Below are 22,181 nucleotides of genomic sequence, written 5' to 3'. Positions count from 1 at the left end.
TCTCCTTCATTTTCCATTAGGCTTGCTGTTAGTGGCATCCCATGCACAAAGGACTCACAAAAGTTTATCTCCTGTTCCACAAGCAGTAATAACAAATAATGAAATAGTATTAATTTATCCTTAGAATAAGCTTCAAAAAACAGTTAATTATTACAAATTTTGTAAGCATATCCTCTATTAAACACTTTAGGATATTAAGATTAAGTGATGTGATTGAGGTTGCAGGTAAGAATAATGTCACTGGTCCACCCCAAGCCTTTGTCTTACTTGCTGTGTAGGACACTACAACTTTGCTGTTCCAAAGTCTGTTGAAATACATTCCTTGTAGCATCAAGTGTTTAAGCAGCCTAATTCCAGTGAAATCGGGGATAACAGTCCATGCCAACAGTCTTTGGATTAAGGCCCAAAAGCGCAGTTCAACACTGTGCCTCTAGCACGTTTCCAAATATTGGAACTGCTCTAGTGCCAGTGGAAGCAGTCTGTGTACAGTTCCTCAGTCACGAACTCGCCCAGCAAGTACAACAATACTCAAAATTATCAAGAGGATGCTCTCATTAACCTACTTACATTGAGGATAAAATAAACTATCAGTTTACCTTTAGCACCTTTACAGGTATCTGGATATTCCCATCCCCAAAAATTCTCAGTACTATGTCTTCAACACACAGGGGAAAAAAGGTAATAAGCTGTCTACTTTTTAATAAAAGACAAAACTAACCTTGACATCTCTAGATTGTCAAGGAAGTTAAGGAGCACAAAGTACATCAGCCCAAAAAGCCAAGTCTTGACAGGAAATTCCAGATCAGCTTTGGACTTCCTAAGTAGAAAAGTGCCAACTATCCTTAATAAGATGTGCTGAGTTCTGTGAGGACACAAAGTAACTCATTTCCCTGCATCTCATCATGGTGTAAGTAAATTAAAGAAATAATCGTGATCCACTGAGCAGGATGGCTTTAAAACTTCCTAAAAAGTGGCAAGCAAGTTAAACATGATATTTTACCTGCATACTTACTACTTAGGAAAGAATATATTCTACAAATAAAATATTTGGAAGCTGAAATTTTATATTTTAATCAGTTTCTTTTTAATGAAATTCAAAAATGTATAAAACGAAAAAATAAAGACTTGTGAAAGTTACATGTCAGATGACTTACAATAAATACTTTTACTGATAAAATAATTCTACATTTTTTAAAACTCAGATAACACAATGGTAGGTTTAACTTTGTTCTTTACACAGATACTAAGAAATGTGCCATATGTTCAGTTGAGAAACCCTACTGTTAGGGCTGGTATGGACACATACAAAAACTGGCACTGACCACATACAAATAGAGCATTTGAGAATGAGTAAGACAGGGGAAAAAAACAAACAGTTTAGACAAAGGAGATAGGAAAATTATAATTGGAAAACCTTTTTTTATTTATTATGATAGACTATACCACAACAGTACTAATTATTGAAATGAATAAGTAAGTATGCCTCACAACTGGGAATACCTCCCAGTATAATTTTTTTAAAGATATCTTTAACATGAATAACTTTGACTTATATCTTAATTTCCTTAGCTCAGTATAGATTATGGCTTCTCAAACCTCTCTGTGGAATTCTCTTTAATATATTAGCTCAAAGGCAATACAGGAAATTTTATTTAAATATGACAAGACATAGAATAGTTGCAAATAATTACATAAAATGTATAATTTTAATTATTTCTCTTATCTTTTTCCTTCTGAATATTACACAATATATACAGCTTGCTTGGTCTGCAATAAAATTGCACTGCCTTGTTCTACCCCACTTGCCAGTTTCTTTGCTTAGGGAAGTCTATACTTGAAAATGAAGATGTTACTGATTTTAGGCAAATTCAGAGGTTGAATTTAGATTGTTTGACCTTAACAACAAAGACACCCAGATTCATTCCACCTAAATGTAGATGACTAAGGAGTGCAGTTTGGAAAGCAAGCCACCCTTTTCTTCCTGTGTAATTAATAGAAAGAAAGAAGAACATGTAGAGGGAAAAAAATCATGTGACCCAAAAATGCATGAGCACCCAAAAATAGATTTAATGAAGTGTTCTTATGCTTGTCTAATTATTTTATTTAGGAGGTAGGAATATAAATCTGTGGTTTCATTTCTATTGCTAGATCTGAGAACACTTTCCAGTTCCTGCTTCAGCTGTGTTCTGACACCATATCTGAAAAAAAAATCCAGATGTGTGCATTCTCTCCCTCTTTCCAACTCATGCATTTTCCCCATATATAAGACAGGTATTTTAGGGATCTTCATAGTTTCTAGCAAAACTCCTACTGATGGCAGATGTCATATATAAAAAAGAAGTCTTAAAATCCAGGGATATGGGGTTTCTAAACCACCATCCTGACCAAAGACATAATTTATATAAAGAGCTACTGAGGCAGAAATTGCATTTAGCAAACAAGAAAACAAACCTATTTGTCTAATAAATGTCCAAATCTATTCTTCAACCTGCAAGAGCATGATTCTATTCTGTACTAAAGTAATTCATCAATGCTATAATTTTTTTCTTCTTCATTTCTGCATGGCTGGTCATCTTCCTACAGGAGAAATATATCCCCACAAAATAAATTTCTTGAAACTCTGGGTCAAATGACAGTCCCATAATCTGTTCTCTGCTTTCCTAGAGTTCTGATCGTTTACTGAAATGGCTAGGCATCCTAACTTTTTAGTATAAATACATACATTTGTCCATGTCCATACATGTGGTATATAATATATAAATAATATTTCTAAAAGTATTAAAGGAGCACTATTAAGGTGGAAGAATCAGAGTTAGAAAAGATCTAAGTGAGACTTCATTCCCCTGACTAAAGGAATAGCTCCTTTATCCAAGAGGAACATCAAATTTTCCATCCACTTGTTGAAGAAATAGAGAAGTATGTGTAACACACAAGGATACAAGAGGCTCAGTATTCAGTAGATGCTGCACCTTGTAGAACACGTGATTTAGAATAGTATATTTCAACCAATTTTGCCTTCAGCTGACTTACAATCAATTGATATTTCCTTGCACCTCATTATAGTACATGAATCCTGCTTTATGCCTCATTTGCAGTTCTGGATGGTTCACCAATGAGATGTGTCTACTAGAAGAGAACTGCTGGCCTAGAACAGAGATTTGATTGATTTTTTGAAACAATGCACTGAAAACTTCATCTGCTGGAAAAGAGATTTCTTTTCTTCATTTCATAAAAAGTGATCCCTTTTCACCACTCAAAAACACAAAAAGTGATTAAAAATACTACTAACAAAGTATTATGCATGATTATCAATGTAAAATACAAATAACAGAACGTGAAAATATACTCACTAACAGTTTGCAGACACCTGTCTTTCCTCTCAATTTCAAGATGAGGTATTCAAGGTGCAAGTTAATTTCTTCGGGGCTCACATGCAGTTTGTACTTATATCCCTTATTCTTTAGGTTATAGAAATTTAAACAAACAGTCAGCAAAAAATAAATCCTATGACAATCCAACAATGATTACCAACTACATAAATGCCCCCAACATAGAAATTATTCCAATATATACACTCAAGGCTGTAGTAAATGTTTCCTTCATGAAAAACACAGTTACCACAGTTACGACATCCTTTACACAAGCAGTTTTTTGGTTGGGAGGCTGATCATAAACTTTCTTCTTATGTGAAGAAAATAACTACATTGATCTTGAAATCCATGGTGGTTATACATTGCAGAAATCGGCACTCATTCACAATAAATTTGGGAGTTTAATTAATTTTAGAAATTACTTTTTTCACTTGGAAATTATCTTGAGATTTATTGCAGTATCTCTACTTTCACGTGACTGATTTGGTCCTTAAATGTCTGAACTTGTGTTGGGTGTCAATGTGTCCATGTGATCTGTGATGGGAACAAAGACTAACATGTGCAAAACAAAAGACAGATCATTGTCCAAACGACAGTAAGATTAAAATCAGTCTTTTCATTTAGTTTAACAGAAGCTATGACAACACATCTATGCACTGGATTGTTTATTAATTTTTGCTGTTCAGGCCACCAGTTAAAAATTTGAGCCTTCCATATCTTGGGGATGAGTTCAAAGAGACTAATTTATCTTCCTTTCATGTCATTATGAGATTTATGGTCTCCTGGGTTGCTCCTATATTCAGCTAATTGGAATACCAGAAGAATATTTTGCTGATGATCACACACTTCTGGAATTTATTTCCTTTGACGGTGTCATGGAGCCTGGATTTTATAAGCATTAAAGCTGTGTAAATATTTTACTTTGGAAATATTTCCATTTAATACAGGAGTTCTATTCTAGTGGAATAAAGGCATCATTGGCCACTTGGGAAGGGACTTAAGGTTAATTTCATAATTGATTATTGTAACTGTAAGGCTTCATGATACTTTGTGACATATACAAAAATTTTTTTAATAAATCTCATTTTCAGACAGAAAAAAAAGTACTTCTGAAAGAAATATCTGTATACCACATAGAGAGTGAAATTTCAAATCCTTATCTTCAGCAAAATTTTCTGGTTTGGTTAGCTTCACCAGGCTTAACTCCAAAAACAGTTGACAGCTTTTGGGAATATCTACCAAAAAGACACATTCATATATATAGTCTTAATTACTTGAAGGAGGAGAAAGAAATAAAGTTGGTGAAGATAGTCCAGATCTATGTTAGAGCATCAGTCATTACTGCAGTGCAGTTTATCACCATCCAAAATAATTTTTTTTGAGAAGTTGAGACACTATTAGTACTGCACTTAATATCTAAAGCTCAAGAGTTTGAGTCCCATTGACAAAATATTCCTATCTTTTCCATTATTTAAGTGAGAGATCTTTCTCTTTTCCTTCTTACTCTGGTTCTCAGGGTCTTTATAATTGAGGTTCTAATTTTGGAAAAAATGCCTTCATTAAAAAATTTGCTGAGTAGAAATTAAATTATATTTTACTTCAATTTTACTTTATTCAGAAGATCAAATTTCTTGCTTCAAATATTGATATATATTTTGTAAATGAAATTTAATTCTTCAGTCTTCATTTATGTACTTGAGACACGAGAAGCACCCAAAATATACATTGTTTTATAAGAAATGCATATCCAAGTTAAATTTAGCTTCTTTCATGGATATTTTTTTTGTTCTAAACCCTGTTAATAAACGGTACAGGAAGATGAATCACTACATGTCCATTTTAGGAATAAAATGCAATTATGTCATCCTAGTGAGGAGGTGGAATTACTGAACTAACCTTTGAGTTGTCAAATTGCTTATATTCAAGAATTGAGATTGTTGAACTAATTGTGATTCCTCTTCTAGCTTAAATATTTTTCACAGTTCTAACTGCAGCAAAAAGATGCAACTGAAGCAGGTCATTTTTTGTCAGCCCAGCACCTCATGCCAGAATCAAAAAGATTCAATTAAAATTAATCTACCTCTTCCAAAAAAATCAGGTTTGTGCACTGATTTGGAACATTAGAATGCAATGTCGTCCTGAAGCTTACCAATTTATTTGGCATTATAAAGAAAATCAGAAGCTTTTTGCTTTAATCTCCTTGGCCTTGCTAGGAGTTTTAAAATACCTTGCTAGGTATTTTTAAAATTTCTTTAAGTGATCATCAAGAACTCATTTAAAGTCCAGCATTTTCACAAAGCCATTACGAACGTAACTTCTTACTGCTAAAATGCATTTTTTTTTCTATCACAACCTTACCATAAGAACTCTTGTCCTTACCATTTTCTTTTTACAGAGAAAATGGGGTTTCTGCAGCAAAGTTCATGGTTTGTCCTATTACAAGCTGCATAATAGAAACTTGCTTAGGCAGATAAATTACATCTAGGGGCCAATTCAAGCATATAACACCAGCTGACAAAACAGTGGACCAGAAATTTGGAAAACTGTGTTTGGAGCAATTTAACCTCTCATTTTCTATGAAGATGATACACTTTCTGAGGTCCCTAATAGCATTTTCAGCACACTCAGTGCTGCAGAACCAGGCAGTTGCTGATGTCAGTTTCTAAAAACACCAGGGCATGATTACAGGGCACAGAGCTGCATAGTGCCCGAAGTCAGAACAAGTTGCATTTCTACACAACCCACTGCATATCATATACAGATATTACCTTGGATTTTAAAACTCCACTTTAAGAGTCACTGACTTGAGGTCACCTACATTTCCTGCTTGAGATGACATTGTACTGCACTACTTTGCTGCAACTATTCCCTTAAAAAGTCTGTGGCTGTCTTCATTCTGGTTAGTAAAGAATGTAGAGAGCTCTGCTTTTTCCGAAAGGCACAGAATTCAGATTTCTCAAAGCTTGGGAGAGAAGTATCCAATTAGCTCACCACAAAACTGAAAGGACACTGAGGAATGATTGCAGAATTATTGGTTGTAAAGTGAGGGAAAAAAGTGAACTTCATCGGGGGAAAGTAAAAGAAGTGGCTTAGAGAAGAAAAGAATGTCTGTCTTTAGGTGAAAAAATATGATGGGTATATCTTTGAAAGCACTTGCAATGTCTAGCCAGAGTTGGGTTTTGTTTCTCACACCAGTGAAAAAGAGATAGTGATACATAAAAGAAATGAGATAATGAAATAACTAACTAAATAAATCATTCTATAAGGACATTCCAGAGCAGGCAAAAGGATGAAAGGATTTGTCTTGAAGAACAGGCAGAAAAAGGAACAGAATAATCATGCTAAAGACAAGGAAGAAAGAAAACTGTATTGCTTAATAATGTAACTTTGAATTATGAAAATATGGTCACCCTGCTCCTATTATATTCATTTTTGTTATATTTTTTTCCTCAAATCTGACTTAATAAAATAGATTGACAGTGACTAAAATTTTTAATCCTACCAGGTAAATGATAAGTGACAACTAAATTGTACTACAGAAGTGATTTCTTTATCATTTGTGACTTCTAGTGACATAAAGGAAAAGCCAAAGAATTTGCACCAGTAACAACCATGCAGTCTCACTTTTTTATTTTATTTCAGTCTATATAGCCATGGTAAAAAATATGAAAACAAAAAGCCATTCATGTAATTGCTTCCTGCAGATCCCAGAATTACTTGGCTGCTAGAAACAATAAACTTGACTTAGCAGAGTTCTTTACCAAATGTTAGAAATTTCTCTCAGCTACACTCCACAGATGCATCTTATTTACCCTTACACACCATTCCTTTTAAAATACAAAATTTTTAAAAATCAGTTATTTGTACTTCTTAAGAGAATTTGGCTTCCAAAGAATAGAGGACAGGAGAAGTAAGGATTATGAGCACACACTAAGCCCTAACATTCAAGTTTATGCAAGGTCAGGAAAACTGTGCTTCAAGACATGCTCAACCAGAAAGGTATCAGTCTCATTAATTTTAAAAAATAATTTATAATTTGTCTGATATTTCTTTTTTACAGGATCCGTTTAGTTAAATGCAAAACTACATTTAGTGTCATAAATGTTAGCAGCAGTCAGTACTTAATAAAAATATTCCATATTCTACTACAGATGATATGTGTGCTTACAGATTTAGGTTGTTAACAGTCTTTTAGCACAGGTAAAGACATAGCTGTGCTATACAGAAATGTAATACTGCAACGGAAGGCCAAACTGCCCTTCAAAGATACCAAATATCAGCACTGAATATCCAGACTTCTCTGAGCTCAGGATTGAGAAAAATCAAATAGTAAGTGATAGCTTTCAATAAGCAGCATGCAACAAATGTCAACTGAGAACAAATTAAAATCATCAGTAACAATAAGCAAAATAAAAACATTATGTTGTAAAGGAATTATTTTTGAAAAGCCTTTCTACTGCAAACTGTGAAAATGAAATTTCCTAAAATCTACATGAGATTAGCTCACTGTGGGGAGTTATTGCAGCTGAGTTAACATTGTCACTTAAAGCTGGAATTAAATATTTTTGTTATGTCCTTAATTAAAACACTCTATTGTTTGAGAAGAACAAGGTAGGTTAGTTCTGCTACAGTTCTAGAATCTTCCTCTTTTCTTTCTCTCCTTTACAAACAGATTATCTTTTTCAAAAAAGGATCCAAAATTGTAGCTGCCTTTGGTCAGAGGCCCAATGCTACTCGATATAGGGTCTACAGCTATGTAATGACTCACCTTAAAATAATCATAAAAGGTATCATAATCAGTTAGAGAAAATAAAAGGGGAGGAAAGGAAGCAATGCACAGCTCAGAAAAACCCCATTGAAGTCACAGTGTGGCTGAACATTTTATCAGGGTGGACACTGTTCATGTGAGCAGGGGATCCACAAAACCAATATTAGGAGACAAAGAGTACAAGGAGTTTCATTTCTCAGAAAACAGACAATTCTGCAAAGGTAATGGAGAGAAAACACTCCACCTCTTTTCCAGAAGATAGAACAGATGCATATGCTACAACCCATTGCAACCTAAGCAGGACAGGTAGAAGCCAAGTGTACCCACTCCAGGTAGTCTGAACTGTTAACAGACAATGCCAATATCATTCAGGAACTCCTTACAGAGACTTGGCATTACAAACGATATCAAAATCCTTACTCACCTTCATAAGGGGGTGTAGCTTAATCCTTGTCATAAGTGCCCCTAATTATTTCTTTAAAATTTCTGCACTAAAGGATTTCTGACTTTCTTGGACCCAGTGTACTTCTCAATAATTAAATACTGCACTTTCTCTGGCTCTCTTCCCATAAATTTCTATTGCTTCCTCTGGCCATAGTTATTTTTAAATTATTTTTAATGTTATTGAGATTGAGACTGCAGATAAATTTAAATTTGGTTTCTACCTGAAAGCTGGAACAGCCATGAAATGCTGATCCACACCCTCAATCCTATGCGTAGATGAATTAAATAATTAAAAGAGTAGTACTGTGAAGAAAAAACTAATTTATTTGTTCTAAACTATTAACTCAAGAGTCATAGAAAACATAGAATGTTATGAAAGCACAAGAAAAAAGCAAAACTACTGAGACTAGTTTTCAGATTGACATTGGTTTTACCTTACAGCTCTAAGGACTATTAAAGTGGTAAAAAATGCTGGAATGGGAGTAGGAAGACAAATATAAAACCTTATTTAGATGCAGTTCAAATCCTGTAAAACTTAAATCTTTAGTTACTATGTCAAAAATACTGTAGGGTACTAAAGCCCTTTGCATACTGTTCTAGCACAGGGAAAGTCACTGTGAGGCCTTTGCAGTCATGCATAGAAAAGAATACTGATTCAATTTTAAAGTCAACCTGCAAATTTCTAGTAGGGAGTATTAGATTTATTCATTAAGTAAAAGAATATAATTATGCTTATCAAAAATTGCAGAGGTTTTGCTACTGTGGTAGTAAAAAATATTTTTTTAAAAATCAAATTTTTTATGCCTTACATGAAGAATTCTAAAAGGTTTAGAGACACCATTCTATGAGCATGAGCAAATCGACACACAGCTTTATAGGTCTGACTCTTGAACACCAACACAATTTAAATACTGTCTCTACACGATTATTTTAATATTTCTCACTCTCTTAAAATATTTCAGCAGGTTAAAAAAATAGGTACAAAAGTTAAAATACCTCTATTTTATTTGAGAATCAGGTAAAATGCTTTGCTTTGAAATATGCTTAGTCTGCATGGGTCTAAGTAATGGGTTTTTAACACATCTGGCCTAGAAATCTATCAACTCAGGTACTCAGAAATAGAAACAATCAAAACCAGAGGTTGCACTACAGTGATGTGTCATAAAGTGTGGCAGCAGAAGAATATTGATAATCTCAAGAAACAGGCAGTTTTCAGCTTTTCCAAGGGAAATATAATTGACTTTAATGTTAGTTACACTGTCATAGTTTAAATTGCAATAAACTACCATCAGTGCTGTTCTCAGTGTCAGTTGTTCATGATCCAGCAATTAAAGAAGACTCATTTTAAAAAAGATATAAACATGAAACAGATGGACACACATTTTCATTTTTAAATTCATGCTGCTCTTTCATGTTTCTCATCTCACTTATGCCTGCTTTTTCCTCTCTCCTCCTTTTTTCTCTTGTTTTGGTCTCTTTCTTCCTCTCTGTTCACACCCTGACATCCCCAACTGCAGTCCCAAAAGACAGATCCTACGCTGCCAGCTCATACTGGCATTCCTCCCAAGAATGGAAGGAATGGGACACAGGAAACCACTCTCAATGCTACTGCCATTGGTAACACAATGGAATAAAGCCTTTATATGTGGGAAGCACACATATACATTTCATAAAGAATACATGCACAAATCCTGCATCTTCAGACCCAAGCAGCCTCTTGTTTGCATTCCTTACTCAGAATAAAATGCATTCTCCATGCCTCCTATATAGTGTGTGGAAACCATCCTAAGAATCTTTTTTTTTTTTCCCGAAGTAAGAGGGTTGATAGAAAATAAACCCCCAAATACATCTGTGTCTCTGACAGGAGAAAACAAGGAAGAGGGAAGTAGGATATATCTTTACTGTGTCTGCTGGCCTGGAAAATAAATACCGCTGTTGTGCAACTCTGCAGCTGCTCACTCTCTCAATTTGTTGTTTTCGTTCTGGTTTTTATGATTTAATCTCATATCCTTACAGTTAATCTGAAAAGGGTTCCGGCAGCTTTATTTATTAGTCTTCCTTCAGATCATGAGCTTACAGATCATGATCTTTTCCTATACCAAGAACCAATTCTCTTTTTGTGACAAGGCTCACCCTCTAATAGATGCAGCAGGAATAAATTGACTCATGACACTTGAAAATTAACATTCTCACAATATTTTCACTTTCTTTTTTTTTTCATTGAATCTCATGAAAAATATCCTTGAGAAAGTTTTTCTTCCACTAATATAATGCATGAAAAATATATATTGTAAAATAAAAGTCATTATTTTCAAATTTTGAAGAACATTTTGGATTCATAAAATACAGATTAGAGAAAATAATGATAATTTTTTAAAACCCAAGAATATTCACATCTATCTGAACTACATAACACTATTTCAGGATATATATTAATAGCTGTGTCATCGTAACCTTGCTTTGGGAAGATGCATGAGTTGTTTACTACTTTTAGAGAGCTATGTATATGTACAGAATAAAGGTTTGTGAATCAACACCTCTGGAATGTCACAAAATATTTAAAGTTTAAAGCATTGAGTTCATATATGGAAAATTTCCTGAAATAGCTTTACAATGCATCCTACTGAGAGCAAGAATAATAATTATTTTAAAAGCTTAGTATGGCAACACCACATCAATTCAGGCAAACAGAATGACAAATAAAAGAGCTTCATATCAGCACTAGGTTCCTTGTTCCTCAGATTTTAATTTTAGGATGTTGTACACATTTTAATAGGACATTATAAACATAGGCTTTGGAATGAAGAAACCAATCATTTCACAAGCTGATTGCCTGCTGCAGAATGATCGGGGGAAAAAAATGAATATGTCTGTTCAAATTATTTTCCTGCTAGAAATAAAACACATATTGTATGATGAGTAGTGTAGATCTTGGGAAAAATAGACTCTATGAAAGATCTTGATGAAAATAAAATAAAATCAAACCCCTTTGCCTAATCCAGAATTAACGTGAAACTGCAAATCAAAGAACTGCAGCTACAAATCTACCATCTGTGCTCAGCAGACCTCAGAATAGACCTTCTGAGTCTGTGGATTACTTAAAATAATATTTCACATTTCTTGGATTCACATCATTTTGCAGTTTTCAGGGAAGCTAGTGTTACACGGTATCAGCATTCAGACAACCTGCACACAAGGTTAAGTCTGAAAATCACTATATATGATTACAGTTCAACCGTGCTTCGCTCGAAAGCTCCACGTGGGACAAATTCCATTAGTCTCACCACAAACAATGTCAAATACACCATGGCCATTTAGTGAATCATACAATGTGCCTGCTGCCCCTGCCTTACTCACAGGTTTTCTACATAAAAAGCAGTAAAAGCACCATAGGCTAGATGGTAAACACTGTGGTAAAGGATTTAAACTGAAAGAGGGTAGATTAGGCTAGATAGAAGAAAATCTTTACTGTGAGGGTAGTAAGGCACGGGAGCAGGATGACCAGAAAAGCTGTGGATGCCCCATCTCTGGAAATGTTCAAGGCCAGGCTGGATGGGGCTTTGAGCAGAGGTCCAGTGGAAGGTGCCCTTGCCAATGGCAAGTGGGGTGGATCTAGATGATTTTAAGGTTGCAGTCTAAGTCATGCTATGATTCCATTATATGAACTACAAAAAAAAAGTAATGAAAAACTGTTCTGCTATTGGTAAGTACAACTTACTTCTGAATGGTTTTTTTTATTTACTTTTTTCTGTAATGGATCCAATATAAGAAACATGTCCTTGTAGAATGTGCAATCCAAAATTATCCCAGGCTTCTTCAGGCAACAAATTACAGATCATTCAGAGAAGATCTATAATCACGTACCTATCTATCTGTCTAAACAGGCTGGGATCTATCCATTGCAAATGGGACTGTTGCTTACATCAAGGAAACAGAATACTAGTCTAATGGTTGAAACAATAAAATTTTAATGAAGAATAATACTAGTAAAGAAAACAGGAAAAAAATATGGTGAGTACTACTCGAGGATGGAAAAATAAAAAAGCACAACCTGAAAAGACACAGTAAGGAATGAGACAGAAAGGACATTGATGATCTTGAGATTAGAGGAGTGAATGTTGCCCTTTACTCTGTGACCAACATGTCTCCAGATGACCAAGATAAGACATATGATACTTGATTTAAAGAACTTCTAAGCAATGATTGCTTCAACACCCATGGAAGCTACAGAAAGAGCTACAATCATTTGACAAAAAAGAAAATATTTTACCTTTCTATTCAAATCATAACCTAAATGTATAAAGTCTTAGCAATACATTTCTTTTCATAAGTGGTTATTGTTTTTAACATTGTAAATTATTTTTTCTGTCAAAACTAACGTCTTTAGGATGAAAAATAAGAGAAAATATAGTTCTCACTTTCTACTTACTTCCATTACCATCATGTTGCAAGGCAAGCAACAACCATTTCTAAATACTTGATACTTTTTTGTCCATTTCCTTATTATTATGGACATTTTGAATGGCCAACTTTTTCTCAAGGAATTCCTTCATGTAGACAAATGGTCTAACATACTAGTCAGTGGCTCAATTTCTGCAGACACCTAGTTTAAGAATAGAAAATGTCTCCCCTTCCTCCTTCTTCACCCTACTTTATTTACTGAGCATGATGTCACACGGTCTGGAATATCCCTTTGGTCCGTTTGGGTCACCTGTCCCATCTCAGGACAGGGGTTGTCCCCTCCCAACCTCCCATGCACCCCCAACTTCCTCACCAGGGTGGCAGTACAGGAAGCAGAAAATGCCCTGGTTCTGTGTAAGCCCTGCTCAGCAATAGCAAAAACATCTCTGTGATCAACCCTGTGTTCAGCACAAATCCAAAACACAGCCCCATACCAGCCACTGTGAAGAAAATTAACACTACGCCAGCCAAAACCAACACAAATGGTAAGCCTTTCTGGTATTATTGATGAGAATAGCAATGGCACCACAGCACAGAGATCCACACTTAAAGGCTCTCCCCACCATTGAATTCTGGGGTATTCTTTCTCAGACCTGTTGATATTCTCCTCTAAAAGCCCATTTGACCAGTAAGGCTTTGAAGGCACATCAGAGAGGAATTTCTTCATTAGGTCCAGAAAAAACAGTTGATGTGAGGAACATGAAGGAATGAAATTATTCAGAAAGCCCTCTATTCTTCAGTAGCATATAATATATATCCTATTATGAACATACTTGTATATGTTAATTAGGGAACATCAGTATTATTATCCAAATAAAACATGAAGAGGCTAATGACTGAAAAACACTATCTGAACTTCAATAATATATCAAGTAGAAGTGATCAATATCAGTGAAATAGTTTCAATTTCAGGCACACAGACTACATTCTTCCTGATGGAAAATATTACTCTATACTGTCCATGTTTATCATTTAACTCTACTTAGGGTAAGTGCATATCATGTATCTCAATTATATATTTTATGTATCACTCTCTCCCTCCATATTTCTGCATGCATATAATATAAAAACACTTTCAGAGTTAAGTTGTTGCTGCTACCAAGGGATTGAGACTTTTTTATTATCACATTATCTGTTATACCAACTTCGTGGCAAAATTAAGGGGAAAAAAATAACCATAAGAAAATCAGTTTGTCTCTCCTGCTCTCCATTTTCAGGCTAGGGTGCCAGTTGTGTTTTTCAGAGACTACACATGTAACTGATGAGTACTCAGGACAACTAAATACTGAACCCAACAGCCAAAATCAGAGTAAACAGCAATAGACAGAAGAAGTTAAACAAAAAAGGTTTGATTAATTACATTCCGTTTGCTCTCATATGAGACCAAAAACAGGAAATAAAATATGGTGGAATACATGAGATGAGGAAAATGGAAAACTATTTTAGTATACTAAATGTAAAACATACTATATACATCTCACTTGTTTCAAGCTCTCAGAATAAATGCTGTAATGAGGTCATATCTGGGCAGCAGAGAAAAGCTGCCAGATTATACTGTGCTGGCTGCCAAATTCCAAGGCAGCTGGAGGTCTCTCACACACACGTGAGGATATAATTTCCATGGAAACACCTGAGCAATCTCACTCTCATCTTTCCCTTCCCACCATACTTAAAGTTCTATACCAGTGTTGTTTATGAAAATATTAAATTCGTTCAATGAAATCATTTTTATTTTTGTGCTCCCGTAAAACCTGGCCACTGTGGTTGAGTTTTCTTGTGCCTTTTGGTACAATCACATCAAAAAAAAGGGACGAAGTTCCTGCTTCTCTGGCTAAACCGACTCTTACCACATTAGCACTGATAGTTACAGTTCCAAATAACACAAGTAATACTAAAGTAAACCAAGGACAGAAAAAATATTTATACTAATGACAGCAACTAACAACAAGAAACTGAGAAACCGTGAAAAGGCTCAGGTGATTACAGAAAGATTTCACCATCCTCAGTACTATATACTGCAAGCACAACCCAATGTTTTAATTCAGTAGTCTGAACAGATGTTGTCTTCCATTAATCTGCCTTTTTGAGTCCTATTTTGGGTTTCCTATAGAGTTAGTGACCACAAAGAAATATGGTAACATTCTGCAAAGAACAATGACTATAATTTGACAAAGTTGCAAGCACATGGACAAACTCTGTCAAACTGCAACTGTCATGTCCCACATTTTTTCAGTGAGAAGGAATGAAGAGCACACACTGGCTATGACTATCTGAAACCAACAAAAGACTTCTCAGTGCTGCTTCAAAACACCTAGTGTGTATTTTATAGACTACAGGAAAAAAAACAAGACAAAATTTTAAAAGCCAAAATCAAATCTGTAGCATAAATTCATCAGCTCTTATCAGGATAATCAATAAATACTTTCTTACCTGTCTGATGTGTCACTTGTCACTTGATGCTTTACTGTTGAACCATTCTTAATGGAGTCTTGTCTTGTGAGCCCTTGAGATCTGTTTTTGTCCAAAGCTTGTGTGGATATGTCACCTGGTGGTCCTTGGTACTGCGGATGCTCCTGCAGTTTTGCTTTTTTCTCTTGAGGTGCTTCCTCGTTCCTCAGAGCTCTAATTCCTTCTTGGTCTGGCTGCTGTGGTGCGTGTGATCCACTGTTATAGAACCAGGCTCCTGATTTTGTGAGGATTTCTTGTTGTTTTCGGCACAAGTTACATACCCACATTACCTGTTCAGACATATTTAAATGTAAAATCCGTTAGCTTGTAAACACTGAATACAATGTTTTCAGCAAGCACACATCAAATAGCTGTTACCGTTTCCAAAGGTAGAAAGACTACAGTTTGAATTCTATTAAAATCACAGTATCTTAGCTAGAATACAATAAAATATGTCTGTACAACCTTGGAGTAACTAGTTTTGGGGGGAAAAAAACAAACAAAAATACTTTCAGTCTTTTTTTTCATTATTTGTAATACAAGGAAAAACAACATATAGTAGCAATATAAATGAAAATGTTCTAATACTGAGGTTCCAATGATAATAACTGTAAACTTTGAAAATTAGCACTATAATTTGAGGATGATAGAAAAAATGAACTAAAAAAATCATTGAACTTTTAATCCATTTTCATTCTCTCACTAAGAATAAGGAACTTTAGAAAAGATCATCTGCTGTTGCAAACAAGTAATTTTATAATTCTCCAAAATGCTCTGCTGATTTACTTCCTGGTGGTCTATATCTAATGCTTACATGAAGATGCTGACTTCAAGAAGTGACTTCAATTTCAGAGTAATTTTAAATTAAAGCCATTTTATAACTAAAATAACACAATTTATAAGGTGGTGTTTCTCTCCACTTCACACCTGCAACTTAGCTTTCACTATATGCCTACTAAATTATTAAAATTATTACAGCTTCCCAGTTGTGTGATCCTGCATATAATAATGAGATTTTTTTTTATATTCTAAGAAGGCACTTCTTTGCAAAGCTGTTGTATCTGATCACCTTAGTCACATGGCAGTTCAGGAAATCAACACCAACTATCTGTAAGTTAATTTCATAATAGCATTCAGTTATTATTTTACATGAGAATAAATCAATGCAGTGAATCAAATACATCAGTCACGAACACATTGAGCCATTCAAACTGATTATTGTGTTACCGTAAAATTTGGATTGTAGGTAGTATTAATTCACTGCAAGTTTCATCCTTCACTCCTTAATATTCATTTTTCTTAAGCCTTAGCTTCCTTTTATTTTTCTTTCTCTTCCCTTTATATATTTTTGTCTGAGTTCACAGACAAAATTGTACCAGTTTTACTATATGTTCCTTGAATGTCTGTGCTCAGCCTTCAATCTAGTTATCACGTCTCTAGTCTAATCCTACAGCAAGCTGCCTTTTTTCCAATGGTTCAGAGTACAGGACATGCAAAAGCTTACATCAATGTTCATCACTCTTAAATGCAGCCAGCTCCATGGAATCACATGGAAGATGTCGTTTCTACCTCCACAATACATCTAGCTCAGTCCTCCAGAAAACGTTTCAGAAGTTGCAATCTGTATCTTGCTCTCATTCTTCAGGCTGTTATCTAGTGGATAATTTGGGCCATGCTCTCTAGTCAAGTCTCACAACAATCTTTCAACAACAGGTTCATATAGAAGGCTACATGGATGCAAGGTCCATGCCCAAACTAAAGTCACCAATTGCCTCAATCACAAACTGTCAGGCTGGGGCAGGAAAAGCCCAATTTAATGGTGGTGGTATGCCCCATCCTAGTAAACTTCCTTCTTATCTTTTTAAAGGGCTGATATAATTTATGAGAACTAATGTCTGCTTACATCAACAAGACAGAACAAACAACCAAAGCACTGAGGGGAAAAAAAAAAGAGACTCCCTGAGTAGCAGCTTGCTCTCTGAGGTACAATAGATGTCCTTAGAGGACGTTCAAAGGTCAAAACTGCATCTGCTTCAGGCCTGGACATCATTCAAATACACATGTAAGAACTGGTCTGCTTTACCTTTGCTAAGTAAGTTAGAAAGTACATGAGAAAGCATCAAAGTGAAATTTCAGAACCCAAGACAGAAATATTTTTGCCTCTTAAATCTATAGAAATAAAAAAGCTTTAATATTTCTCCTAGGTCTGTACCCAGCTGAAAGGAGTTCTAAACTTTCGATGGATGTGTCAGAGCAATGAAAGGACCAGATGTGAAACAATTATGTAAGTATACAAATATATAACAACTTGAATGACAATGAGATAAAATCCCCTGAAGTTCTCATTTGCTATTTTCACTTTTTTTAGTAGATGTTAAAATATCACAAAAACTAGATACTACCGTCAAAACACATGGGCAACTATTTCTTTGGCTGACAGTCATGATTTTGTCCCCAGACAATAATAGATTCCAGGATAACCAGCATTATTCTCTTGTACCCAACAGAATAAAAGAGTTCCCTCTGAATTAATATGATTTCCTATCACCTCCTCTAAAAGTAGAATCAGGAAGAGTACTCCTGACCTAACCTTATTCCTGAGAAGTTTATTTGGGGTATTTCAGATTGGAAAAAAAAAAAAACAAAAAAACAAAAAAAAAACCCACATGGCACATGCATAGATTTATGAATTTCGCAGATTTTTTTTCTGCTTTTTAGGAGCATTTAATGATAATTACAGGCCACATTTCAGATAAAGCTTTATTTCCAACATAACTTCAACATGCAGGATTTCATAGTCTTAACCCTAACAATTTTAGCTTCAAATAATCACACACAGTGAGAAGAATGGGAACTGTCACACAGAAATGTTTGTGCTTTCAGAGAGCACAAAAATTACAAGCCTTCAAACACTACTGGGCAAAATTGCCTTCCCCATCTTATCACAGCATGTAGAAGCACTCTTGAAATTTAAACAATACTGCTAATTCGCAGTGCAGATCTCTCAATTAAATGACAGACGCTCTTGTAAGATGGTGTCATGAGAGCACAGAGAGGAAGGTGCCATGTTCCTGGACAGGATTTCTCCTTCTGCCCCCGGGAGCCCGGGACAGAGCACTCAGCAGCTCAGACACATGCAGAGCAGGACAGAGCCTTTACTGGGACTGTGACAACAGCGCTGCAGAGAAGCAAAGACCACACGAGTGAACCCCATGCTCAGTACGTGCATTTTGACAAACCTGCAAGGTGAATTCAGAATTTTCTCTTCTTAAACAGAAATAAAAAAGGACTAACCTCTTACATCAGAAATCTGCACTCCAGGGTAGGCACACTATCTACTACACACATTTGCATCTCTCCTAACCACCCTCCGAAAAACAGTCATGAGCACATTTTGTACACAAAAACCAGCGTTGCAATTTGTGGGTGTCAATCCTCCACACGAGAACACTGCCAATTTGTAAAGAAAAATATGGGGGAAAGCTCCTCTCCAGCGTTAAGTACTAGTTCAAAACTAGAATCCCAGGTGCTAGTGGCAGTGGATCGGGATGTGCTTTTCCATAGCAAAGGCTGAAACACCACCTAGTGCATACAACGGGCATTGCTGAAGTTCAGTTCAAATCAGCTTCTCACTGCTGAAAAGAATGCACTAAACATACCTGACATTTTCACATTATCCCTTATATCCATTTTTTTCAAAGGATAATTTCCTTTTTTTATATACAACACTGAAAAGAAGTATTCCAAATTCGGATTAGACAGATTTACCTTAAACCTTCCATCTGCTTTCCATTCTCAAAGGTTAGTTCTATACAGTGAACTAGTAAGTTCTAACTCATTTTTGATTTCTTCACTACTTCTAGCAAGATTATTCATAATATGCTCCCGCTTCTAACACTGCCCAGCAGCTTTCATCACATATTATTATCACTTATTAGTATATGGGCCCATAAAATAAATTCTGCAAAACCTAAAGTAATCAGCCATTTCACATCTACATATCAGAATAAAAAATATACTTCTTTGTATTGTCCTAAAAAATATATTAAATTTTTTGTTCTTAGATAAAATTCTTCAAAACATAACACTAAATCCTGAGAAGAAAATGGAAACCTTATTTTATTTAAGATTAGATTAAAAGACTCAGTGTATTTTATTACACATAAGCTTGAGTTTGATAGCTTTGACACTACAACCTAAGAAATAATTACACCAAATCCTCATCAGTCTTTAGAGCATTACTTCGAATTACAGGTGTGCTGAGGTAATGGAAGGCTTCTATTTCAGCAGTATTTCAGCAAATCTATTAGAGTTCACCTGCTTGGCAGGAGCATCTAATATATGTTAGCATAATATTAACTGCTGTGCTTGCTGCTAGTAATCTTAAGTAAATTTAATATGGTTTTGTTCGTTTTTTGGCTCTCACATTTCATGTAGGATACAATTCTTAAAAATTATATAAGGTAATAAGACTACAGCACTGAAAAAAAGGAAGAGTAGAAAAACTCTGCTTGGGTCATCAAGGTAACTAATCATGATTACAAACACATTACTGCTAGTCCTTTTTTTTCTCTAATTTGTCACTGGTTCAAAACTTCATTACATCATGGAGCAGTGCAGTGTTTGAAGCCACCCTGTAACTATAAGGAAGTTTCTTCAGGGACGTAGTACATCTCTCCATTAGTCACTATATTGATGACAGATTCTCAGAGTCATTAGGGTTGGAAGGGGCCTCTGGAGATCACCCAGTCCAAGCCCTCTGCCAAGGCAGGGTCATCCGGAGCAGGTGACACAGGAATGTGTCCAGGTGGGCTTGGAATGTCTCCAGAGAGGAAGCAATATGCCTGGGCAGTCTGCCACCCTGCATGTTAATAAGTTCTTCCTCATGTTGAAGTGGAACTCCTTGTATTTTCGTTTGTGGCTGTTGCTCCTTATCCTGTCACTGGGCACCACCCAAAAGAGTCCACACGACAATGCAGAACAGACACTGCCAAACCAGCCCTGCACCCAGTAACGTGAGCCACCTGCCTCTGTGCAGTCACAGAAACTACAATTTACTGCAGCAAATCTGTGCATCCTCAGGGAATACAGACCCAGCATCAGGAGAGGTCATTGCTATCCCTGCTTACCTCTAGTCCCTGTTTCTGCTAATCTTTTCTCATTTTGCCTATTTGAAATGTAACGTTTCCAAGGAACTATAAGCTGAATAAGTGAGCGTCCTGGGTTTGGGACTGTGAGGATCCCTTTGAACATCATCTCCCCAGAAAATGAGATGGAACTGCTTTTCTGGTTATTGGGGCTTTTTCAGAATACATTAAGATCTCCCAAAATTTTCCAGTAAAATAACATGATTAGTTGTCCCTGTCAGAAGAAAAACTTTTTAGTACCCTACTCATTATTTAGAATTCAATCTTCCTCAAATCAGACTAGAAGACTTCCAGAAGTTAGCTAAAACAGAAAATTATATCTACTTAGTTCTATACACTACCAAAACATGTCTCATGTTTGCAATTAAAAAAAAAAAAAAACAAACAAAACAGTAATTCCCCTTTGCTCCTCCCGTCTATGTTCTCTCTTACAACCTGTTTTTACAAGAGTACTGACTTCCACTACTGGTTAGGGAAAATTAGTGCTGTTTTCTCTAAGTTGTTTCCTTTAACAATTTCTGGGCTGACATTCCTTTTCAATGAACGTGTCTATGACTGTGGAAGACTTGTATATAGTATGTGCTATCCATAGCCAACATTCATATTTTTGGAAAACACCGAGGCTTTTGCAATGTCTGTATGATTTCTCTATAGAGACATAATTCTAGAGGTTTGGGTCCAGAATACAGATGCATCTTTTGCAGCTGCTAAGATCTATTTTAAAGACATAAAATCATTATTTTGGAGTGAATGGAATAAATGTTTTTGCTCACCCATTGTAAGCAGCAGAGGCTGGTTATAACTTCAATGAAACAAAGTCTTCAACTCTACTTAGCTGCTCTGACTGTACAGGTAAGTCCCCTTTTCATTTCCTTCTGTTACATTAACATATTTAGTCAGTGAAGAACATCACATGAGCAAAGTTAATCTCTGAATTTGTGACTTTTCTAAAAGTTGGTAAAGATTACCTTTTTTTCAATATTTTACTATGCCACTAGTCTGTGCTATGGTACTGACTTTCATGTTACAATCAGTTTGACTGAATGCCAAAACTGCTATAATGTTTGTTTTATATATGCAATAATAAATGGATACCTATCCCCCAAAATTATATTAAATATCACAAGAACTCCAATACCAGCTAAGAAAAGTGGGAAAGTCTATATGCTGGTATGAGATAAACACCTTTACATATATTTGAAGGGCTATGTGTATTTGCACAACAAAAATTAATTGTACTGGGGGAGTGATACTATCTGCTCTTGACTATGTAGGGAATGGATACATCATGTATGGAAAGTTATAATGGCCATAAACAACCAAGTCAGAGTGAAATAAGTGTACCATTTCTTGTGCATGCATGTGGTACAGTATATATTTACATTACACTATCTTTCAAGCAGAAGAGAAAATTATGTGACTATGGGACTACAATTTTTAAAAGGTGCACTCTTTTATTCCAATAGTGACCTTATCCTAATGGACAGTGTATTTCTTTTGCAATATCCTTTTACTATCCTTAAGACACATACTAGTAATTTT

The 22,181-nt window shown here is 35.4% G+C and overlaps 1 protein-coding gene across 44 annotated transcripts in view; it reads right to left on the bottom strand.

Moving 5' to 3' along the window:
• Positions 1–22,181, bottom strand: part of RIMS2 (regulating synaptic membrane exocytosis 2) — a 447,523-nt gene that overhangs the window by 318,169 nt on the left and 107,173 nt on the right. For all 44 annotated transcript variants that reach the window (XM_088177854.1, XM_088177865.1, XM_088177882.1 and 41 more), the window contains one exon: positions 15,475–15,782. In XM_088177854.1, the coding sequence (XP_088033980.1) occupies positions 15,475–15,782 (308 nt within the window). The remainder of the gene's footprint in view (positions 1–15,474; positions 15,783–22,181) is intronic.

Source organism: Sturnus vulgaris, chromosome 1, assembly GCF_052056855.1.
Source record: "Sturnus vulgaris isolate bStuVul1 chromosome 1, bStuVul1.hap1, whole genome shotgun sequence".
Classification (NCBI taxonomy): domain Eukaryota; kingdom Metazoa; phylum Chordata; class Aves; order Passeriformes; family Sturnidae; genus Sturnus; species Sturnus vulgaris.
This window is presented reverse-complemented; position numbering and strand designations above follow the sequence as displayed.